Genomic DNA, 18,061 nt, shown 5'->3' on the forward strand with positions numbered 1-18,061 from the left:
TTAAAAAACAATTTACACATCAAATACCAATATTAAATATGAGTCTGTAAAAAGTGTTCTTTGGTTGTTTAATAGAGGACGTGTTTAAAACAAGAGAAGCAAAAGAGTGCACAAGTACTAACATGCCTCTCATGGGTCAGGCTTCACAGCAGATATGTCCCTAGATTGTATGTGTTTTAAGATGACATGTAAAATCCCAAGGTGCTGGAAGCTCCTTCAGATGTAAGTGTTTATCTAAAAGATGATCTTTTCCTCTCAGCCAAAGGTCCCACGAGTGGAGCTGGTTGATGCTGGAAATGACTCTGATATCTGCAAGAAGCTCTGAACATGAGCTGCTTTACAGTCATCACAAACTACATTTTATGGGCCCCGGGAATTATTGAATTGATTAAGAGAAACACAAGCAGATAGATAGATAGATAGATAGATAGATAGATAGAGAGACACTTAACAGATGGTTCACAGATTTGATCAATATCAGAAATGTTTTCTATGGTAGCAACACCTGATGGTAGTCGATCCTAAACACTGTATCAATGTAGTCGTGCCGTTCTCCTGGTCGGAGATCATAATAAATACAGATAAAAAATAAAATAAAAACTACTTTAAAAAAGTGCTTAGTAAAAAGATAATATATAACATGTGCATAAAACCTATTCTCCAGCATCAGTTTGTTGTATATTGTTTGTCGTTTTATATATAATTACTGCAGTCAATAAAAATGTATTAAATCGCACACGCTTTTTTATAATTTCATATTGAAATAATTTCACATTCAATCTTCACATTTCACATTAATGTACAATCAACATAAAGACAGTATATATATTTGTTTAATGGTACTTCTTTTATGATCGATGGCCAGTATCAATGATACTGATACTGACTTTTCTGTAAAGGGATATCAGTTTGAACATTTAAGTGAACTTAAAACAATCTTCACATAAACCCATTATAATAAACAGCAGAAATATCAAGAAGTTGAAATAATCAAACACTAAATTCTAAATTAAATAAAGATGAATGCTTAAAGTTATAAAAGTTTTTTCATTTTCTTTGTGCTTTGATTAACAGACTTCACAGCAGCTGATTATTAGTTTGTTTTGGTTGCTGTTTCTTTAAGAGCAGCTGCTGCTGAACGTGACGTGGATCTGACGCATCATATTTCCACTCAGCTCTTTTTTCTGACCCACTTCAGCTCTTAAAGTCTCTATTAATGAGCTGACGAGTTAAATCGGGTGTGTTAGATGTGTTAGATGAGGGAGACAGTGCTGGGCTGCTCCAGGACAGTGACATGTTCTTAAATGTGACTTATATAAAATAAATTACATGCATGCACAGATTTAAGACAGATTTAATCACTTCTTTTTTGGTAACTTCATGACTTACCTGACCACGACATTGCATGCACATAGTTTATTTTGTGCTTTGATATGAAAGGATATAAGCTACAATATTTTTTACGCATTAAACTTAAAAAAAAATTGCCTGCATTTAACTCATTTAAATGTATATATGTGTGTGTATATATGTATATATATATATATATATATATGCTATATGTATATACCATTATCTTTATTTTTTATAAAAAAAAAATTCAAGTTAGTTGATTCACATTACGGAGTATATGAAAGGTATGTTCATGAACCATGTGAAGTATGTCAGGATGTGTCTCTACTGGAGGCGCTCCTGCTCCAGCCACACCATGGCGCTCTGCTGGCTCAGGATGCTGCTGCGTATGACAGCCAGAAGCTCATCCGTGCTGCTCCATGTGTTCGGCTCCACCGTGCTGAACATCACAGGAAGAGTCTCCAGCTGCAGCTCCTCCATCTGACAGGCCTCCATCAGGTCCTCCTCTCGCTGGCCCGATAACAGCTTCCTGAAACACACACAGGTTTCACCAGGGTTTAAGGTTTGTGTGACATCAAGAGCTAAACGTTGGGCAGATTTTGTCTGACTAGAGTGTCAAGAGACAGACGGACATGGATCCGAACCTGAACTTGCGTCCCTTCTTGTCTTTAGGCTTGATGTAGATAATGATGGGATAGATGCTGTGCTTCAGGAGATTCTCCACATGATTCAAGCCCAGCTGAAGCAGACAGTGCTTGTCCTGAACACACACACAGACACAAAGTTTTAAAACACAGCTGTGACTCTCAGTGTGTGTGTGTGTGTGTGTGTGTGTGTTAATGTTTACCTGGTTAATGACCTCTTGAATACTCTGTAGTTTGATTCCCAGTGGTTGATCTGTGGAGTCTATGAGGAACACACTCTTATCCTGAAGCACACAGCTTTCAACTGGCTCTGTACACGATAATAACAATGGGGAAAACAATCCATTAAATGTATAATAAATTACTGAAATTGTGAACTTAAAGGTATCAAGATTTTTAACAAATACATGTTAAAAAAATGTTAAAACCAAACTATTTTCAAATAGACAAAGTAACTCCTGGCTGTTATTTCTAGTGTCATCAGTGGAGGTGTGCTGGTGTACCTGGATGGCAGGTGTTGAAGTCCAGACCGGATTCTGACGGCTGCAGCAGTCGCTCGATGATCCCGCGGGACAGAATAGATGGGGAGAAAACCACCGGACGTTTGCTGAAGACCCCAACCATCTGAACCAGACTGAACGGGATCAGCTGCTCCTCATGACCTACACACACACACACACACACTCAGAACAATCTTCACTCTGATTGGTTCAAGGTTAGAGTGGGCGGGGCTTACGGTTACTGAGTGTGTAGAGCAGCGGACTGGATGAGCCACTCTTGCGATAGTTCGCCGCGACCGCTTTAATGAGCCGGAGGCGCTCAGAGGTTTTCTTAAAGAACTACAAACAGACACGAAACAAACAGCTTAGTGTCTATGAGAGAGACAGAGACAGAGACAGACAGACAGACAGAGAGACAGACACCTTCCTCCTGGAGTGATTCTGTTCCAGTGCCATCGTTCGAAGCCTCACCAACAGCAGCTGCTGAGCCCTGAACAGAAAACACGAGTCTGACGTGTTGATATGACACCAGACAGATGGTTAACATCAAATATCCACATCTTCTGAATATGAATTTGTGATTGCTCTTCATCCCAATGTTTTTGTATGCCGAATTGTGATGTGGTTATTTAATAATTAATATTCATTCAATATTGTCAGCAGTTGTTGTCTTGTTAGAGCAGACTATGTGACTGGAGATGATGACAACAAACATTTAATTATAGAATTAAAGTCTATATATATATATATATATATATGACAAAATATAGGATAGGATATAGAAAAGCATGACAAAAAAGCACCAATTATGTGCACTTTCATAGATTTTTAGTCACTAGAGTTAAAGGGATGGTATTTAAATACTTCATGTATTTCTCATGTATTGAGTGCATCATGTACCTGTTGTAGTTGGGCACGGCTCCGGTCTGCAGCGGCGCCCCCGTGTGTTTGTCCACGCGGATGCAGCGCCACTGATATTTACCATTGTAACGCGTGTCAGTGACGTGCAGCACGTCGTCACAGCAAACCTGGAGACACGGTGGGTCGCCATGGTGAGAGAGGTCAAGGTTCACTCGCACGTGGAAGGAGTCGGCGCCAGTGAAAGACGGAGACGACAGCTCAGCGAGTAAACGAGAATAACCTGAGACGAGAGAGGAAAAGACTGAATCATTATAGAAAATACAATGAAACATTCACAGTTTCAGGTTTTCATCTGAGCAATTATCAGTTTATGCACATACACTTGATTTGAGAAGGTTTTATAGAAACTCTGATGGAGTCTCACCATCGGGATTGTGTGTGTGTTTTAGCGCGTTCGGTTCTGTCCACCACTGCAGTGAGAAATGAGCCACTTCAGCCGTACACTGACTGAGACGAACATGACCCTCGCCGAACAACCCCTGTTTCAACTGACAACAGAGCACGTGGTCTGAATATGTTTCAGAGAAGGAGGCACTTCCTGTCTGACAGGAAACAGTTTTCTGTCTCTCTCACCTCCAGGAGTTCACTGCCCTCCCTCAGGCCGCAGATCTGCGCAGGTGAACCCTCCCTGACCGTCTGCACAAACACACCTGTCCGGTTTCCTCCAATGATAGTGATGTCATCGGCCAGACTGACGCTTTTAAGTGAGGAGGAGAGCGCCAGAGACAAGCTGAGAAACAAATGAGAAGAATATGAGACAAAAAATAAATAAATAAATAAATAAATAAATAAAAAACATGAAGAACACACACACATGAGAAGAACATGAGACAAAACATGATGAAGGTCATGTTAACGCTGATGAAGGGTTCGTACCGTGGGGAGGATGATGAAGGTTTGATCGGGAGAGTTGGAGTCATGTTGATCAAGTCAGAAGGAAAGAGCTGAGATGGCAGAGAGCTCCACGAACTCAACAGACACGAGTCTGAGTCCTCTACAACACATACACACACACACACGCACACAATCACACCATTACTAACAATCTAAATACAAACTGAACACAGACATAAAGACAGAAGAGATGTGAATCTTCACCAGTCCCATGATTCAGTTTGCTTCTAAAGGTGAAGATCTGACATTTTTACATTACAATACAAAACGGGGGTCAGATTTGACAAGACTCCAACATTTCAGCTGAAATGATTCTCAAAACCAATTTAATACCAAAGATAACACAAAAACTGCTATTGAACACTTATTAGGTTAACTTGTAATGTATGTATTGTATAGCAATTTGGACAGGTCTATCATGGTGTTCCTCAAGGATCTGTAATGGGTCCTATTTTGTTTAGTGTGTATATGCTTCCTTTGGGACAAATTATTAGGAAATATGGTTTGTGGTACCACTTTTATGCTGATGACACCCAAATGTACATCAGCTCCATGTCTGATCCTATTTTCACCTCAACAATTCTTTCAGAGTGTGTGCTGGAAATAAAAACGTGGATGCGCCATAACTTTTTAAAACTGAATTGTTCTGAAACAGAGGTTCTACTCATTGGCACACCAGCGGCTATTCTCAAGGGTAGCACTCTGAATTTGATAATGGATGACTGTAGTACTTCCATCTGCTCAGGCTCGTAACCCCTGCTGAGTTGCGATATATCAACTCTGAATAAAATCTGAATTCTGACTTTTGAGTTTAGATCTCACAATTCTGGCATTGTTTGCATAACTCTGAGTGTACAACTTGAGAAAAAAAACGTTCAGAATTGTGAGATACAAAAGCAAGATAAAAAGTTGCAATTATAAAATGTGGTTAAAAATGAATCAGTTCTGCAGTTCTTTAGAATCAATTCACAATCGTTGAACAAAGAATGGTGACACATCAGAGAATCATGTTGTTGATTTTCTAACACCTCTAACAGTTAGACAGGTTTGGACTGAGATGCACAGACAGACAGAGAGCTGTTTGACACACCTGTGTGTGGCTCGTTCTCTTCGCTCCCCCAGGATTTCAGATCAAACCTGCAAACACACAGACAGTGAGACGCCAGTGAATCATGAATCAGGAGTCGTCCTTCACTAGTTTAGTGATGTCTGTAAACTAAAGCTTCAGCTGTAGATTCATGTATTTAACTCAGTGTGCAGTGTTTTTTTTTGTCTTACTCAACGTTTGCTCTGCGGTTGATGGAGTTCATACAGGGAGGAAAGGGAAATGTGGAGAGTCTGTTGATGTCCTTCTCAGTGTTACACTCCTGCACAATCACAAAACACACAGTGAGATTCAAACACAGGACGTGATCATCACTGCATCATCCATATACAAATAATATAAGTAGTTACCGGCGTGAGCAGATTCTCCTCTGAATTAGAGCAGCAGGAGTCTGCGACACAAACACACAACAGCGTCAAATAATTAACATCAACAAGTTTACACAATGCAGACTGTTTCAAAGCCACTTCACAGTACCAAAATAACACAATAACAGTGTTAATGTTTTAAAATTCTTCAATTATGAATCAGTCTCAGCAGTACAGCAGCTCTACAGAAGAAAGCAATGTTGTTTTCCAGTTCAATTCAGATCAAATTCTGTTCTCATTCGTGTCAGTTAAATACATACTATTACTATTCACACAGTAACACTCACCTTCAGACTGCTCACAGATCTGAGCTCGAGAGGTTGACTGTAAAAACACAGGAACAGCATGAGCGAACAACACACACAAGTGCACTCTGAACACAGCTGTGTGTTTATGTGTGTGTGAACTCTGACCTTCAGATGAGCTCTGAGTGTGAGTGGACTGGGACTCAAATCAACTGAACAACACGGGCCGAAACACTGATCCTCACTGAACAACGACAGGTGGGACTACAGAAACACACACATACACACATGTTCGTGAACGTATAGTAAAGTATAAAGTGTTGTTGTAGAACAGTACAGTATAATACAATATAATACAGTCCAGTATAGTGTAGTGTAGTATAGTATGGTATAGGGCAGTGTAGCTAACTATAGTACATTTTAGTACAATACAATGCAGTACAGTGTAGTACAATACAGTATAGTGTAGTATTGTACCATGTAGTACAGTGTAGTATAGTGTAGTACAGTGAAGTGTAGTACAGTGTAGTACAATACAGTATAGTGTAGTATTGTACCATGTAGTACAGTGTAGTATAGTATAGTACAGTGAAGTGTAGTACAGTGTAGTACAATACAGTATAGTGTAGTATTGTACCATGTAGTACAGTGTAGTATAGTGTAGTACAGTGAAGTGTAGTACAGTGTAGTACAATACAGTATAGTGTAGTATTGTACCATGTAGTACAGTGTAGTATAGTATAGTACAGTGAAGTGTAGTACAGTGTAGTACAATACAGTATAGTGTAGTATTGTAACATGTAGTACAGTGTAAAATAGTATAGTACAGTGAAGTGTAGTACAGTGTAGTACAATACAGTATAGTGTAGTATTGTACCATGTAGTACAGTGTAGTATAGTATAGTACAGTGAAGTGTAGTACAGTGTAGTACAATACAGTATAGTGCAGTATTGTACCATGTAGTACAGTGTAGTATAGTATAGTACAGTGAAGTGTAGTACAGTGTAGTACAATACAGTATAGTGTAGTATTGTACCATGTAGTACAGTGTAGTATAGTGTAGTACAGTGAAGTGTAGTACAGTTCAGTATTGAATAGTGCATTATGGTACAATGCAGTGTAGTAAATAGTGCAGTATAGTACAGTACAGTAAAGTATAATTTACAGTACAGTTCTATTCAGTATAGAAGGGTACTAAGATAGTTTGTTACAGTGCAATGCACTATGCATTATAGTCAATATTTCAATATAGCATATAGTATGCTTTAGTATAGTATATGCTGGGAGTTAGTAGGGTTTTTTCAGATAATTGAGAAACAGAAGCATGCCATGTGTAGTGTGTAGTGATGCAGACGTACGCAGTGCATGCAGGTGTTGCTCTGCTCTCTCAGCTCTCTGCTTCTCTCGGTCTCTCTCTGCAGCTGCTCCAGGCTGGTCTGCAGCTCCGCGATACGTTTGCGCAGACGGTTCTTGTCCAGGAGGCAGTCGGTGAACTCCAGCTGCAGACTGTCACGACTGCGCAGCGCCTTGAACAGACACACAAGTGTTTAAGCACATGTTTGTGTGTGTGTGTGTGTGTGTGTGTGTGCGTGTGTGTGTGTGTGTGTGTGTGTGTTCGGTACCTGGTCTCTCTCTCTCTCCAGCTCCATGATCTGGTTGAAGTAGGACACACTCCTGCTCTGCTCTGTCTCCCAGTCCAGCTGCAGAGTCCTGAGACGCAGCTGCAGCTGCTCACACTGAGACGCCAACTACACAAACACATTATACATGTACTCTTGCATTTATGTATGTATAGATAAATAAGGTGAGAAACATGCATGCATCGATTGATAACAATATGATCAGTAACATGGATTTAGAAAATAAACTGCCAACTTTCAGAATAGCTTATCCAGTTACAAAAAGTAACAAAAAGATACAGTATTACTGAAAAAGTTTAAGACTAATTATTAAATTAGTTTATATTAGTGAGGATGACTCACAGACTCAGATATTTACTCCAAAACCCATCAAATCTGTTCATTTATATTATTATTTTTGTATCACTGATATAGTATTATAGTTTTATATTATATTATTGTATAATGTTTTATATAATTTAACTTTATGACACTATATAATCTACTTTAGAGCTGTTTAATAGTTGAAATTGAAGATTTGAATGAACTGATTGTTGAACACAGTTCCTCTGTTTATTACTGTAAAGCTGATGGAAGCATTTCTATTGTATTAAACACTATACAAATCATTTTGTAATGAGCTTTAATGAGTTAATTTTCCAACTGCACTTTATTTGCACATTAAATCCAACTTTACAGTGTGCACAAAACAAAGGCTGTGTTCAGAATGGCATTCTCAGTTTCATATATGGCAAAAGATGAGTGAGATGCTAGTATGTGATTTCACACTGAGCTGATGAACAGCACAGACACACAGAGGTTTGCTCTTACTTTCTCTCTCTGAGTCTCGGAGCTCTCCAGCTCGGCCTGCAGTCGGGCGATGGTGCTGCTCAGCTCCTGCCTCTGCTCCGCCGCCTCCCGCCGGTCCTGCTTCAGGATGTCCAACAGAGCCTAAAACACACGGTACATCAGACGACCGACACACACTCTGGTAAGTGTCAGCAGGGTCCCTCACATGACTCTGACCTGATTTCCAGAGTTAAGCTCTCTGTTTCTCACAGGGAGCGGTGGTTTCTCCACCGGTCCTGTGGGGGCGCCGTCATACACCCCATTGCTCGTGTGATGAGTCAGCACGGGGGCGGGACCATCGTGAGCTCGTTTCTCCACCTCCTGTAATCTCTTCCTGAGCTGCTCCACCTGTCAGTGACATCACCACATGGACACGCCCACTTTGAGCCTAACATGAACTGTGTGTATCTGGAGTGTGAAATGTTGATTAATGTTGTCTACCTCTGTGAGCAGTTCTCTCTCACGCGCTGTAGCTCTGCGTTGTTCCTCTAATGCCCGCGAGTATTTCACAGCCTGCTCCAAATGTCTCTCCTTCAGCAAACCCAACTCACGACTGCCAGACTCCCAGTCCTGCCTCAACCTGACACATAAACACACACATCCAAACAGATCTACATTTATGCATTTGGCAGATTATATATATAATTATATTTATGATGTGCATGACAATCACATGCGATTAATCGTGCAGCCCTTGTTTGTTGATCAAAAAGTACAAAGTAGATGAGGAAAACTAGGATGCCTGGTGTATTCAAAGCGCCGTTACTGTCTAGATTGAATAGAATGGTGCGCTGTGATTGGTTGAGAGGATATATCACATTCTGCAAAATGGGAGAATGGCGTTTGTCGCTGGTTTGAAAAAAAAGGTAGAAAACATGACCTTATAACTCTGCGAATATTGCATTTTGCATAGAATTAAAAAATTGACGACCAGATACAATACTGACTTTGGCTGAAAAGAAAGAATACACTAGCTTTAAATACACTAGGTTTGAGAAGAAATTGGATATGTGTGTTTTCTTCACCTCTCCAGTTGTATGCGGTCCTGACGCAGCTCCTGTGCTTTGCGTTCAGCTCGGCCGCGCTCGTCCTCGGCCACACGACAGCGCTGAGACAGACGCCGCTCACACACACGGCTGCAGTGCAACTGCTCTCGCAGCTTACGAACCTCCAGCAGCAGAAACTGAGTCAGACCCTCAGGACCCTCCTCATCTACACACACAACATCACACACACAACATCAGCAAACCGCTAGAGCTGCTGCAAGCTGATTCATTTGTTATTGTAATTTTTTTTTATATATTTCTCAAATCAAGTTACACAAGAAGCAAAACTAGTAGTAAGTCTTGTTTCCTAATAAATATATCAAAATTAATAAATTTTTAAGAAAAATCTCATAAACTCATTTTTTATCCAATTTAACGAATTAGTAAATTGTGTGCACAATTTACTTATTTTTTCTTGCATGTCATGTGAAGGGCTCCATATAAACCACTTGATTTGAATGAATTTGTTGCTTTGTTATGCAAAACTTTAAATAATTTTCATAAATTTCTTCTTCTAGCATAAATCCACATAATTGTGCAACATTTGTTTGTTTCTAGCATAAACTCAATATAAACCCACTAAATGTTGAGAAAATGTTTTTGGTTTGAGCATAAACTTGCTTAATTTTATTCTGTTCATTTATTACGCTGCCATACCTCTGAATTATATAGTATGCACAAAGTGCATAGTATGCAAATAATGCCTGGATGACATATTAAATATACAAAAGTTAAAGAAGAAGAAGAAATTTATGATATATTCCATTTCATATACTATTACTGTGTTCAATTCAGAAAGCAATAAATCGATATACACTCCAAGTGATGTAATGACAAGTGAAATGAGGCGATTTCACAAACATTAAAGAAAAAGTAGTGTGCTAGTGTAGGATTGTGGATTCAGTGGTAGTCACCCAGCATGATGGAGCAGCGCTGTGTCGGCTGTCGTCCGGTCAGCTGAGTGAACTGCTCTGGATGGTAAAACTCCAGTGACTCCATGAAGGCCTGCAGACCGCGCTCGCCACGCCCCCTCAGGATATCCAATAAACGCCCTGAGCACAACAGCCAATCAAATCACTGCACACTGACAGAGGCACACCCGCCCACCAATCACATTCCACTGCACATTGATTCCTTCTCTGATTCTCTTTAAATGGGAACATTTGCATCCAGATTCACATACTATAAATATTACACTAGTTTAGTACTTCCTAGATCATTACATTGGTAAAAGGGTTAAATATTACCTACAACCCTTTGCACTACACATGAGGAAAAGCTTATCTGGTTCCTTATTGACTCTTCCAGATACTAAAATGTAAGGGAAGTAAGACTGAAGCTTTTTCAAGGAACGAACTTGAATGCAATGTTATGACATGGCAGAATTTCCCAATGCGGCTGTATTTTCTTATTACAAGCTCTGAAATATTTACTTTTAATGAAGATTTTAATGAAGATCTTATGAAGATCTCAGAAAACATGCTGATAACGAAATGCAATCAGAACTCAACTAAAACATGTCGAAAAGACACATTTAAAGAACATATTAATAAACCATTTGCAATTGCAAATGTTTGAATTAAAGAGTCATCTATTAAATGGAATCTAAAGTGCAAAATGATTCACTCTTTTGAAGCACTCAGAAAACACACTGACCAAATCGGCTGATCAAAATACTGTATAACACCTTTTACAATCCAAATGACAATCTTTCCAAAAAGTGTAATCTATTAAATGCAGTCTACAAATGCAAAATAGTTTTCTTCTGATTCTTGAATGGAAAAAGTGAAAAAGCAGTAAGAACTCACAAACTTTTATAAAGCAATGGAAAATATTTTCATTAGAGCGTAAACCATCAGATAAATTCAACAAATCATTAAATATGAAGTACTTACAGCAATGCTTACCGTATTTTTGGTAAAGTTGCTTTGCAATTATTTGTATGATAAAAAGCGTTATACAAATAAACTTGAATTGAATTGAAAAGTACATGTAGGCTGCAATTAGTTTTCTTTCATTAATTTCTACTGCTTGTGTTGTGTGTGTTTTTGGCAGGATTTGGATTTGGATACTTTAGTCCATTTGTTTCACATTTGCCATTAAATTACAAAGCTGACTCAAATTATTCAAAACCAAATTAGACACTGGTTCATTAATTTCACCAAATTTTTTAAAGATGTCCAGAGTAGTATAATACAAAACAAACACTTGCAATATAATTTTTCTTTATCCATGACTCAAATTTTCACACTCAGCAGAATTTTTGGGGGGTTAAAATCGGTCTTTGACAGTCATGCTCGCACTGTTTTAACCTTGAATATATATTTTTTTTCTCTGGCTTTTGGTTTCTTTCTTCACTGAAGTCCCTTGGCTTGTGTTTGGACAGTGTCCATCACTTCTCCGTGTGTGTGTGTGTGTGTGTGTGGTGTTGTGCGTCTCACCGGCTCTGCTGATTCTCAGTGGATACTGACTGGAGTTCAGCACCTCGTCCTCGTCCTGCTCGTCGATCACCTTGCATTGCCGCAGGTACGGCGTCAGCTTCGCCGGGTTTAAAATGCGGGTCAGTTTGTGTCGCACTCCTTCCACTCGCTCCCACAGCTCCTCGTACTTCTCCTCCTCTGACGGAGACATGAGCGAACTCTCATCTCCCAGCGGCCATTCACCTGCGAGACAACAGACCACGTTTATGAGCTTCATGATCATTACACCAAGCAGCTGCTCCTCAAAGAAACTGAGCCTGTTTTCTGTTTTTGGGGTTGCTTTAGTTTACAATGTGTTACTTGCTGTTTCTTTGTAATTGCGAAATTAGCAATTTCTGCGTTTTTTTTCTCTTTCTTTCTTTCTTTTCAGTGTGTTTTGGTGAACTTGTGTATATTGTACAATCTTATTAACTGTATGTATGTTTTTGTAACATATTTATGCTCCACTGATGGGTATGTTAAGAGGTGAATCTTCATGCTTACTTAAAAAAAAAATCACATCATAAAAAATTATTATTAAGAAATAAAAATAACTTTGTTGCATGCATTCACACCAATCTCATGTTTTCTCATGAGATTTAAGTGAACACATGTGATGAAGGTGATATCCTAAATCCACATGATCATAAACACAGATGTGAGATTGTAAATTCAATCATGAAAAGCACAAGATCTCACAGCTGGGGAATGCAGACAGTACCATGCAGACCTGTCACTGAACATGAGAGATAATCAGAGAAACAAAAACTGTGTTTTCATCCAGGCCTGTGTGTACCTGCACACCAAAATGGTTTCTCAGGAGACTTGGCGTAGATATCAGCTACGATTCATTTAATCATCACCTTTGTCTATGTACTTCTAAAATTCCTCCGCATGAATGAAACACACCCAAACAACCATCATCCAGTAACGGTGCCGAGCTATAAAAGAATTCATGTAGAGATCTCTAACTCTGAACTGCAAACCTGAACCCGGTTTGAGGCATAAACAAGATCTCATTTGTGATTCTTCTTGTGTAGAAGCACAACAAATACACGGAGTATACTGTTTCCAAACAAGCTATCTTGCTCTTGAGAGATGCTGAAGATTAGGGGTGTGTGTGAGGGGTTCGTGTGTGTGTGTGTGTGTTCAGGCCAGGCAGGTCCAAACACATGCAGGAATCTCAATGAATGTCTCACAGTGAAGGAATCCAGTTCTGGGAACAACAACAGATCACTGTACACTAACACAAGCTCATATACTATAGGCTGCATTACAAACATCTGTTAATAATACAGTGATATTAAGACAAAGCTAACACAAAACTAATAATACACTAATCCAAAGTTATAAATAAAACATTAAGTAGCCTAAGTTGTACAAAAAAAAGTATTTTGCATGTAAAATCATCATGTTTAATTCAGTGTAATGTGCCTTATCTTCATTCTTAGGCTGCTTGTGAAAACAACAACCAGTTTATGAGTTTAATTAGTTTCAACTTAAATCCTACATTATATTTTCCCATTACATACATTTACTGACATAGAACACAAAATAAAATTTAAAAAGCAACAAAGAACAACATCAAAACATTTGATTCATTCGTTGATTTAGAAAAGTGAAAGGTCTTACCGGTCATAATTCGGCTGAGGAACGAACGAGATGAGAGAAATGAAAACAACAGCGACACTTCAGACAGACAAAACCAGATGTGAAGGAGCGAGGCGACTCTCTCTCTCTGTCTCTCTCTCTCTCTCTCTCTCTCTCTCTCCCTCTCTCTCTCGGTCTCTCTCTCTCTCTCTCTCCCTCTCTCTCTCTCTCTCTCTCTCTCTCACACTCTCTCTCTCAGGAGTCGAAGCTATATTGACATGATCGTTAACATTCGTCTGCCTTTCTGTCTCGACACCCACACTGTTTAATTTCACGACTCGATTTAAGGTAGGCCTAATTGTTTTAGAAAAATATCAGTCAGTCCAGTCAGCGTAAAAAAAAAATCGGGGGAAACACAAAATGCCTGAGTCACGCAATAAAATATGAAAGTCACGGTGAAAACCACGGGGTTCCATCGAGAGCTTGGTGAAGCAATCCCGTGTTAATTTGTAACTAGTTTCCGGCGATTAGTCACATTCCAGACGGGTCAGAGAGTTCAGTGACCTGTTAGTGCGTGTCTGTGAGGATGAGGAGGATCCACTGGAGGGAGACATCTATCTATTTATCTATCCCAGCCGGCATTTCAACGTTGATTCAACGTTGAAACAACGTCAGGTACCAGGGTTGAATCAACGTTGAAAAACCTTTCGATTTTGCAAATTGGATCAACGTTGAAATCACGACGTTGATTCACCGTTGAAATCGTGACGTTGATGTACGGTTGAAATCACAACGCTGATTCACTGTTGAACTCCCGACGTTGAAAAACCTTTCGATTTTGCAAATTGGATCAACGTTGAAATCACGACGTGGATTCACCGTTGAAATCGCGACGCTGTTTCACCGTCTTACCTGCATTACGGATGAATTAGGGTCGTGCTGCAGCCCTGGGATGAAAGCTGAATGAGGTGTTGATTTTGAAAAGTTAATCAGCGTTGATAACACGACGTTGTTTCCCCGTCGTACCTTGCACAGTGTGTAAATACACCTAGATCCTAGTTGGCATTTAGATCAACATGGTACATGCAAGGCTAAAAATCTAATGACTGGCAGCAATGGCTTTACAAACAACTTCAATAAACTTCCACATGCTCAAAATTGTCAAACAGCAGTTAAATTTTGGAAACAGATGAAAATAATCCCACACTTTATTATGCAGAGTATGCATGGAGGTAATGCTAAAAACAGGTAGTAGAACAATCCAAATACAATAATATTTAAAGGTTTTTGTGAAATAATTTGGCCCATAAATGCATATTTTTTGCAGCACTTACAAGACAAACCCTTGTACCTTTATGACTGAAACCAGTGGATCTTTTATTTTGGTGGAAACCTACAGTTTCTGTCAAAAACATGTTTTAGTAATGTGTCTCATTACAAGAGTTGTGTACATTTGTGCAGTGAAAATGTGTTGAACAGTTCGAGAAGGGAACCTTCCACCAGTTGATTTCTAATGGGAACCCCCCCAGACCTTGTCTTCTTTACCGTGGGGAATGCAGAATGAGATTTCTACCGAAGGAGACTCTAAAATGTTAGAACCAGCAGCCTCGTGTATACAGTGTGGTTGTGCTTCGGGTGATCCTTGAAAGTGTCCCAGCGCTAGGTCCTTTCTGACGCCGTCCCCTCCACTCTCTCCCACTTGTGCACTTTCTGTACTGTCCTGTATAAACATTTACATTTAATCATTTAACAGACGCTTTTATCCAAAGCGACTTACAAATGAGAAGAACAGAAGTAGTCAGGTGTACAAGCGAACAACAACAGTATACAAGTGCCATGACAAGTCTCAGTTAGTCTAGTACAGAACGCATAGCCAGGTTTTTTTTTTTATATATATATAAAAAAGACAAGAAAAGAAGGAAAAGTGCTAGCATTAGTTGGTTAAGTTCTGGTGAAAAAGATGAGTCTTAAGATGTTTCTTGAAAATGAGTAAACACTCAGTTCGGATTGAGATTGGGAGGTGATTCCACCAGCTGGGCAAAGTCCAGGAAAAGGTCCTTGAGAGTGATTATGAACCTCTTTTAGATGGCACCACAAGGCGTCGTTCACTTGCAGAGTACAAACTTCTGGAGGGCACATAAGATTTAATCAGCGAGTTTAGGTATGTTCACAATGTTTGACAATAACTTTGATATTGTGAAATATATTTAACTGAAAACTGAATGCAAAATAAATCACACAATATTTTCACTTTACAGTTCAGTAACAGTGAGGTTGGAAACAAAGTGGACAACACTATTCATTAAACACTTATTTAATGTATTCAGATGAAAATGTACAATATTAACAAATTATTCACAAGCAGTGTCTTCAGAGCCCCCAGTTACACTGTTTTAATCAGAACACTAACATTACAGTGTAGTAAAACAAGTCAAATCAAATTCAGTACATTTTTATTAAACTAAGTACAATCAAAACCTATCACAAAAGGTCAAAGCATCTCTAGCAGAAGTGACAGTGCAATGTAGCAGATGAACAATTTCTTACCAATGTTTCAAGAACAAGCTGGATCCTTGATGACTCTACAAGGGGAAAGAAGAAAGAGTTTACTGAAAAGTTCTTAAAAAGCAGGATTTCATATTATACCATTTCTTTAAACCATTGATTCTCAAACTTTTTATAAGTACCACTTCAGAAAATATTTGTTATTAAATATTAAGTTGCACCATAATGACCAACATTACATTTCAGCAGCGTAGTAGGCCAAACTATTCAGCTACAGCTCTACAGTTAAAAAATGAGGCAGTTTTATTTCTAATAAGAATATTAATTGTTGTCAGACACTTTACCATGGTAAATACAGTTTGAACATTAAGGGTGTACTCACACTAGCCAGTTTGAACCGTGCCCGAGTGCGTTTGACCACCAAAGCGCGGTTCGTTTGACTAGTGTGAGTGCTCCGAATCGTGCCCGGGCGCGGCTCGATTGGCCGGCCCTGGCCCGCTTGGAAGTGGTGGGCCAGGGCACGGTTCAGTTGGACTCGGGCGCGGTTCGCATGCAGTGTGAGTGCTAACCGTGCCGGAGCACGGAAAAGGACGCTTTGCATCACGGTTTTGCGACGCTCCAAAACCAACATGACAGGGAAAGGGTCGCTTTGGTCTACGGCAGAGGTGCAAAACGCATAAAAAAACTAAAAACTGCAAAGTCCTTGCTGCACTTCAGCTGGTACCTTGCAAACATCCTCATACGAGCAGCACGATTACGTGAAAATGTTCGCGCCACTAAGGCGACACATCTGTTTAACAACAGGCTGTGGACCAAACAACACAAAATTATCCACAAAGAAAACAGAGTGATGCACTCCATTGTGTTCAGAGAGCGCCGCCCTTCCCATTTATCCCGAAACCGTCGCACCATAATGACGTAAGCGTGCTCCGGCACGAATGCTGAAACCCTATACGTGAGTGCAGGCCAGAGGGGGAGTGGGGAGGGGGGACAATCGTACTCGGGCCCGGTTCATGGCAACCGTGCCTAGTGTGAGTACACTCTAACACTACAACTGTGCTTACATACACAGGTAAATGAAAAAAAAAAGTTTAAATTAAAATGTAATTTTAAATGTAATTATGTAACAAAAGTTACAAAACTGTACTGTACTTTAACTGTAACATACTTAAATGTGCAAAAAAAAAAAAAACTTACTCAAAGATTAAGTTAAAATATATTAACATTAATTAGTTTAATTTAGTGATTCACCTGCATAACATCTAGAGGGGGCCTGACACTTTGAGAACCATGGCTTTAAACAATCCTTTTTTTTTTTTTCATTTTCATTAATTCATTAAAATTATATTATTTAAATACCGACATTTGCACTTATATGTTGCAGAAAACACTTTGAAACTAATATAAGAATACAAACATATATAACACACCTAATGCATGGGATTCATATCAGGAAAATATGGGAAAATCTCTAAAAGACAGACATTAACACATAACTCACCAGTAACACATTAGGTGAGCATCTAACTTGATCAGCTGTGATAAAGCAATGCAAAAATAGACACACGGGTATTTATTTATCTGCAGGTTACATGTCCTTTAAACTACCCATTTGTAAACTCTGGTAATACTTTACTATTTTCAAAAGATAATAAAGATAAAGTTAGCGATTTTCTTACCTCATTTTGACAGGATGTTTTCAGGACCTCGCAGAACACCTGACCCTTCTTGTGTGCACAGTTTTTGTTCTCCATTGACATGTCACGACTCAAATTCGCTCGAAATAAATAAAAAATGTACAGGCAAATATGAAATAATTCGGGACCGACCGAGCAGTCAGTTATAACGAGCAGCAGCTCACAGTTAGCCGCCTCACTCACAGAAAGACGACAACAACGGTCATATTTTTAAATGTAGAAAAGCGCGAACCGATTCATTGTCCAGTTTCCTGAATGACAGCCA

The 18,061-nt window shown here is 39.3% G+C and overlaps 1 protein-coding gene across 1 annotated transcript; it reads right to left on the minus strand.

Annotated features, from left to right (window-relative positions):
* Positions 1 to 1,584: 1,584 nt before the first annotated feature.
* LOC113067753 (caspase recruitment domain-containing protein 10) lies at positions 1,585 to 13,745 on the minus strand. The gene is made up of 24 exons (XM_026240207.1): positions 13,637 to 13,745; positions 11,987 to 12,208; positions 10,460 to 10,597; positions 9,525 to 9,711; positions 8,941 to 9,079; positions 8,677 to 8,847; positions 8,482 to 8,601; positions 7,654 to 7,779; positions 7,390 to 7,557; positions 6,199 to 6,294; positions 6,073 to 6,109; positions 5,768 to 5,808; positions 5,591 to 5,679; positions 5,403 to 5,449; positions 4,295 to 4,412; positions 3,992 to 4,148; positions 3,783 to 3,906; positions 3,398 to 3,638; positions 2,921 to 2,987; positions 2,734 to 2,836; positions 2,501 to 2,659; positions 2,201 to 2,307; positions 1,998 to 2,113; positions 1,585 to 1,882 (listed from the first exon to the last, which is right to left on the minus strand). Exons 1-24 carry the CDS (start codon positions 13,641 to 13,643, stop codon positions 1,678 to 1,680), a joined length of 2,985 nt encoding a protein of 994 aa, XP_026095992.1. The 5' UTR covers positions 13,644 to 13,745; the 3' UTR covers positions 1,585 to 1,677.
* Positions 13,746 to 18,061: the final 4,316 nt, after the last annotated feature.

This window comes from Carassius auratus, linkage group LG28B (assembly GCF_003368295.1).
Source record: "Carassius auratus strain Wakin linkage group LG28B, ASM336829v1, whole genome shotgun sequence".
Lineage (NCBI taxonomy): Eukaryota > Metazoa > Chordata > Actinopteri > Cypriniformes > Cyprinidae > Carassius > Carassius auratus.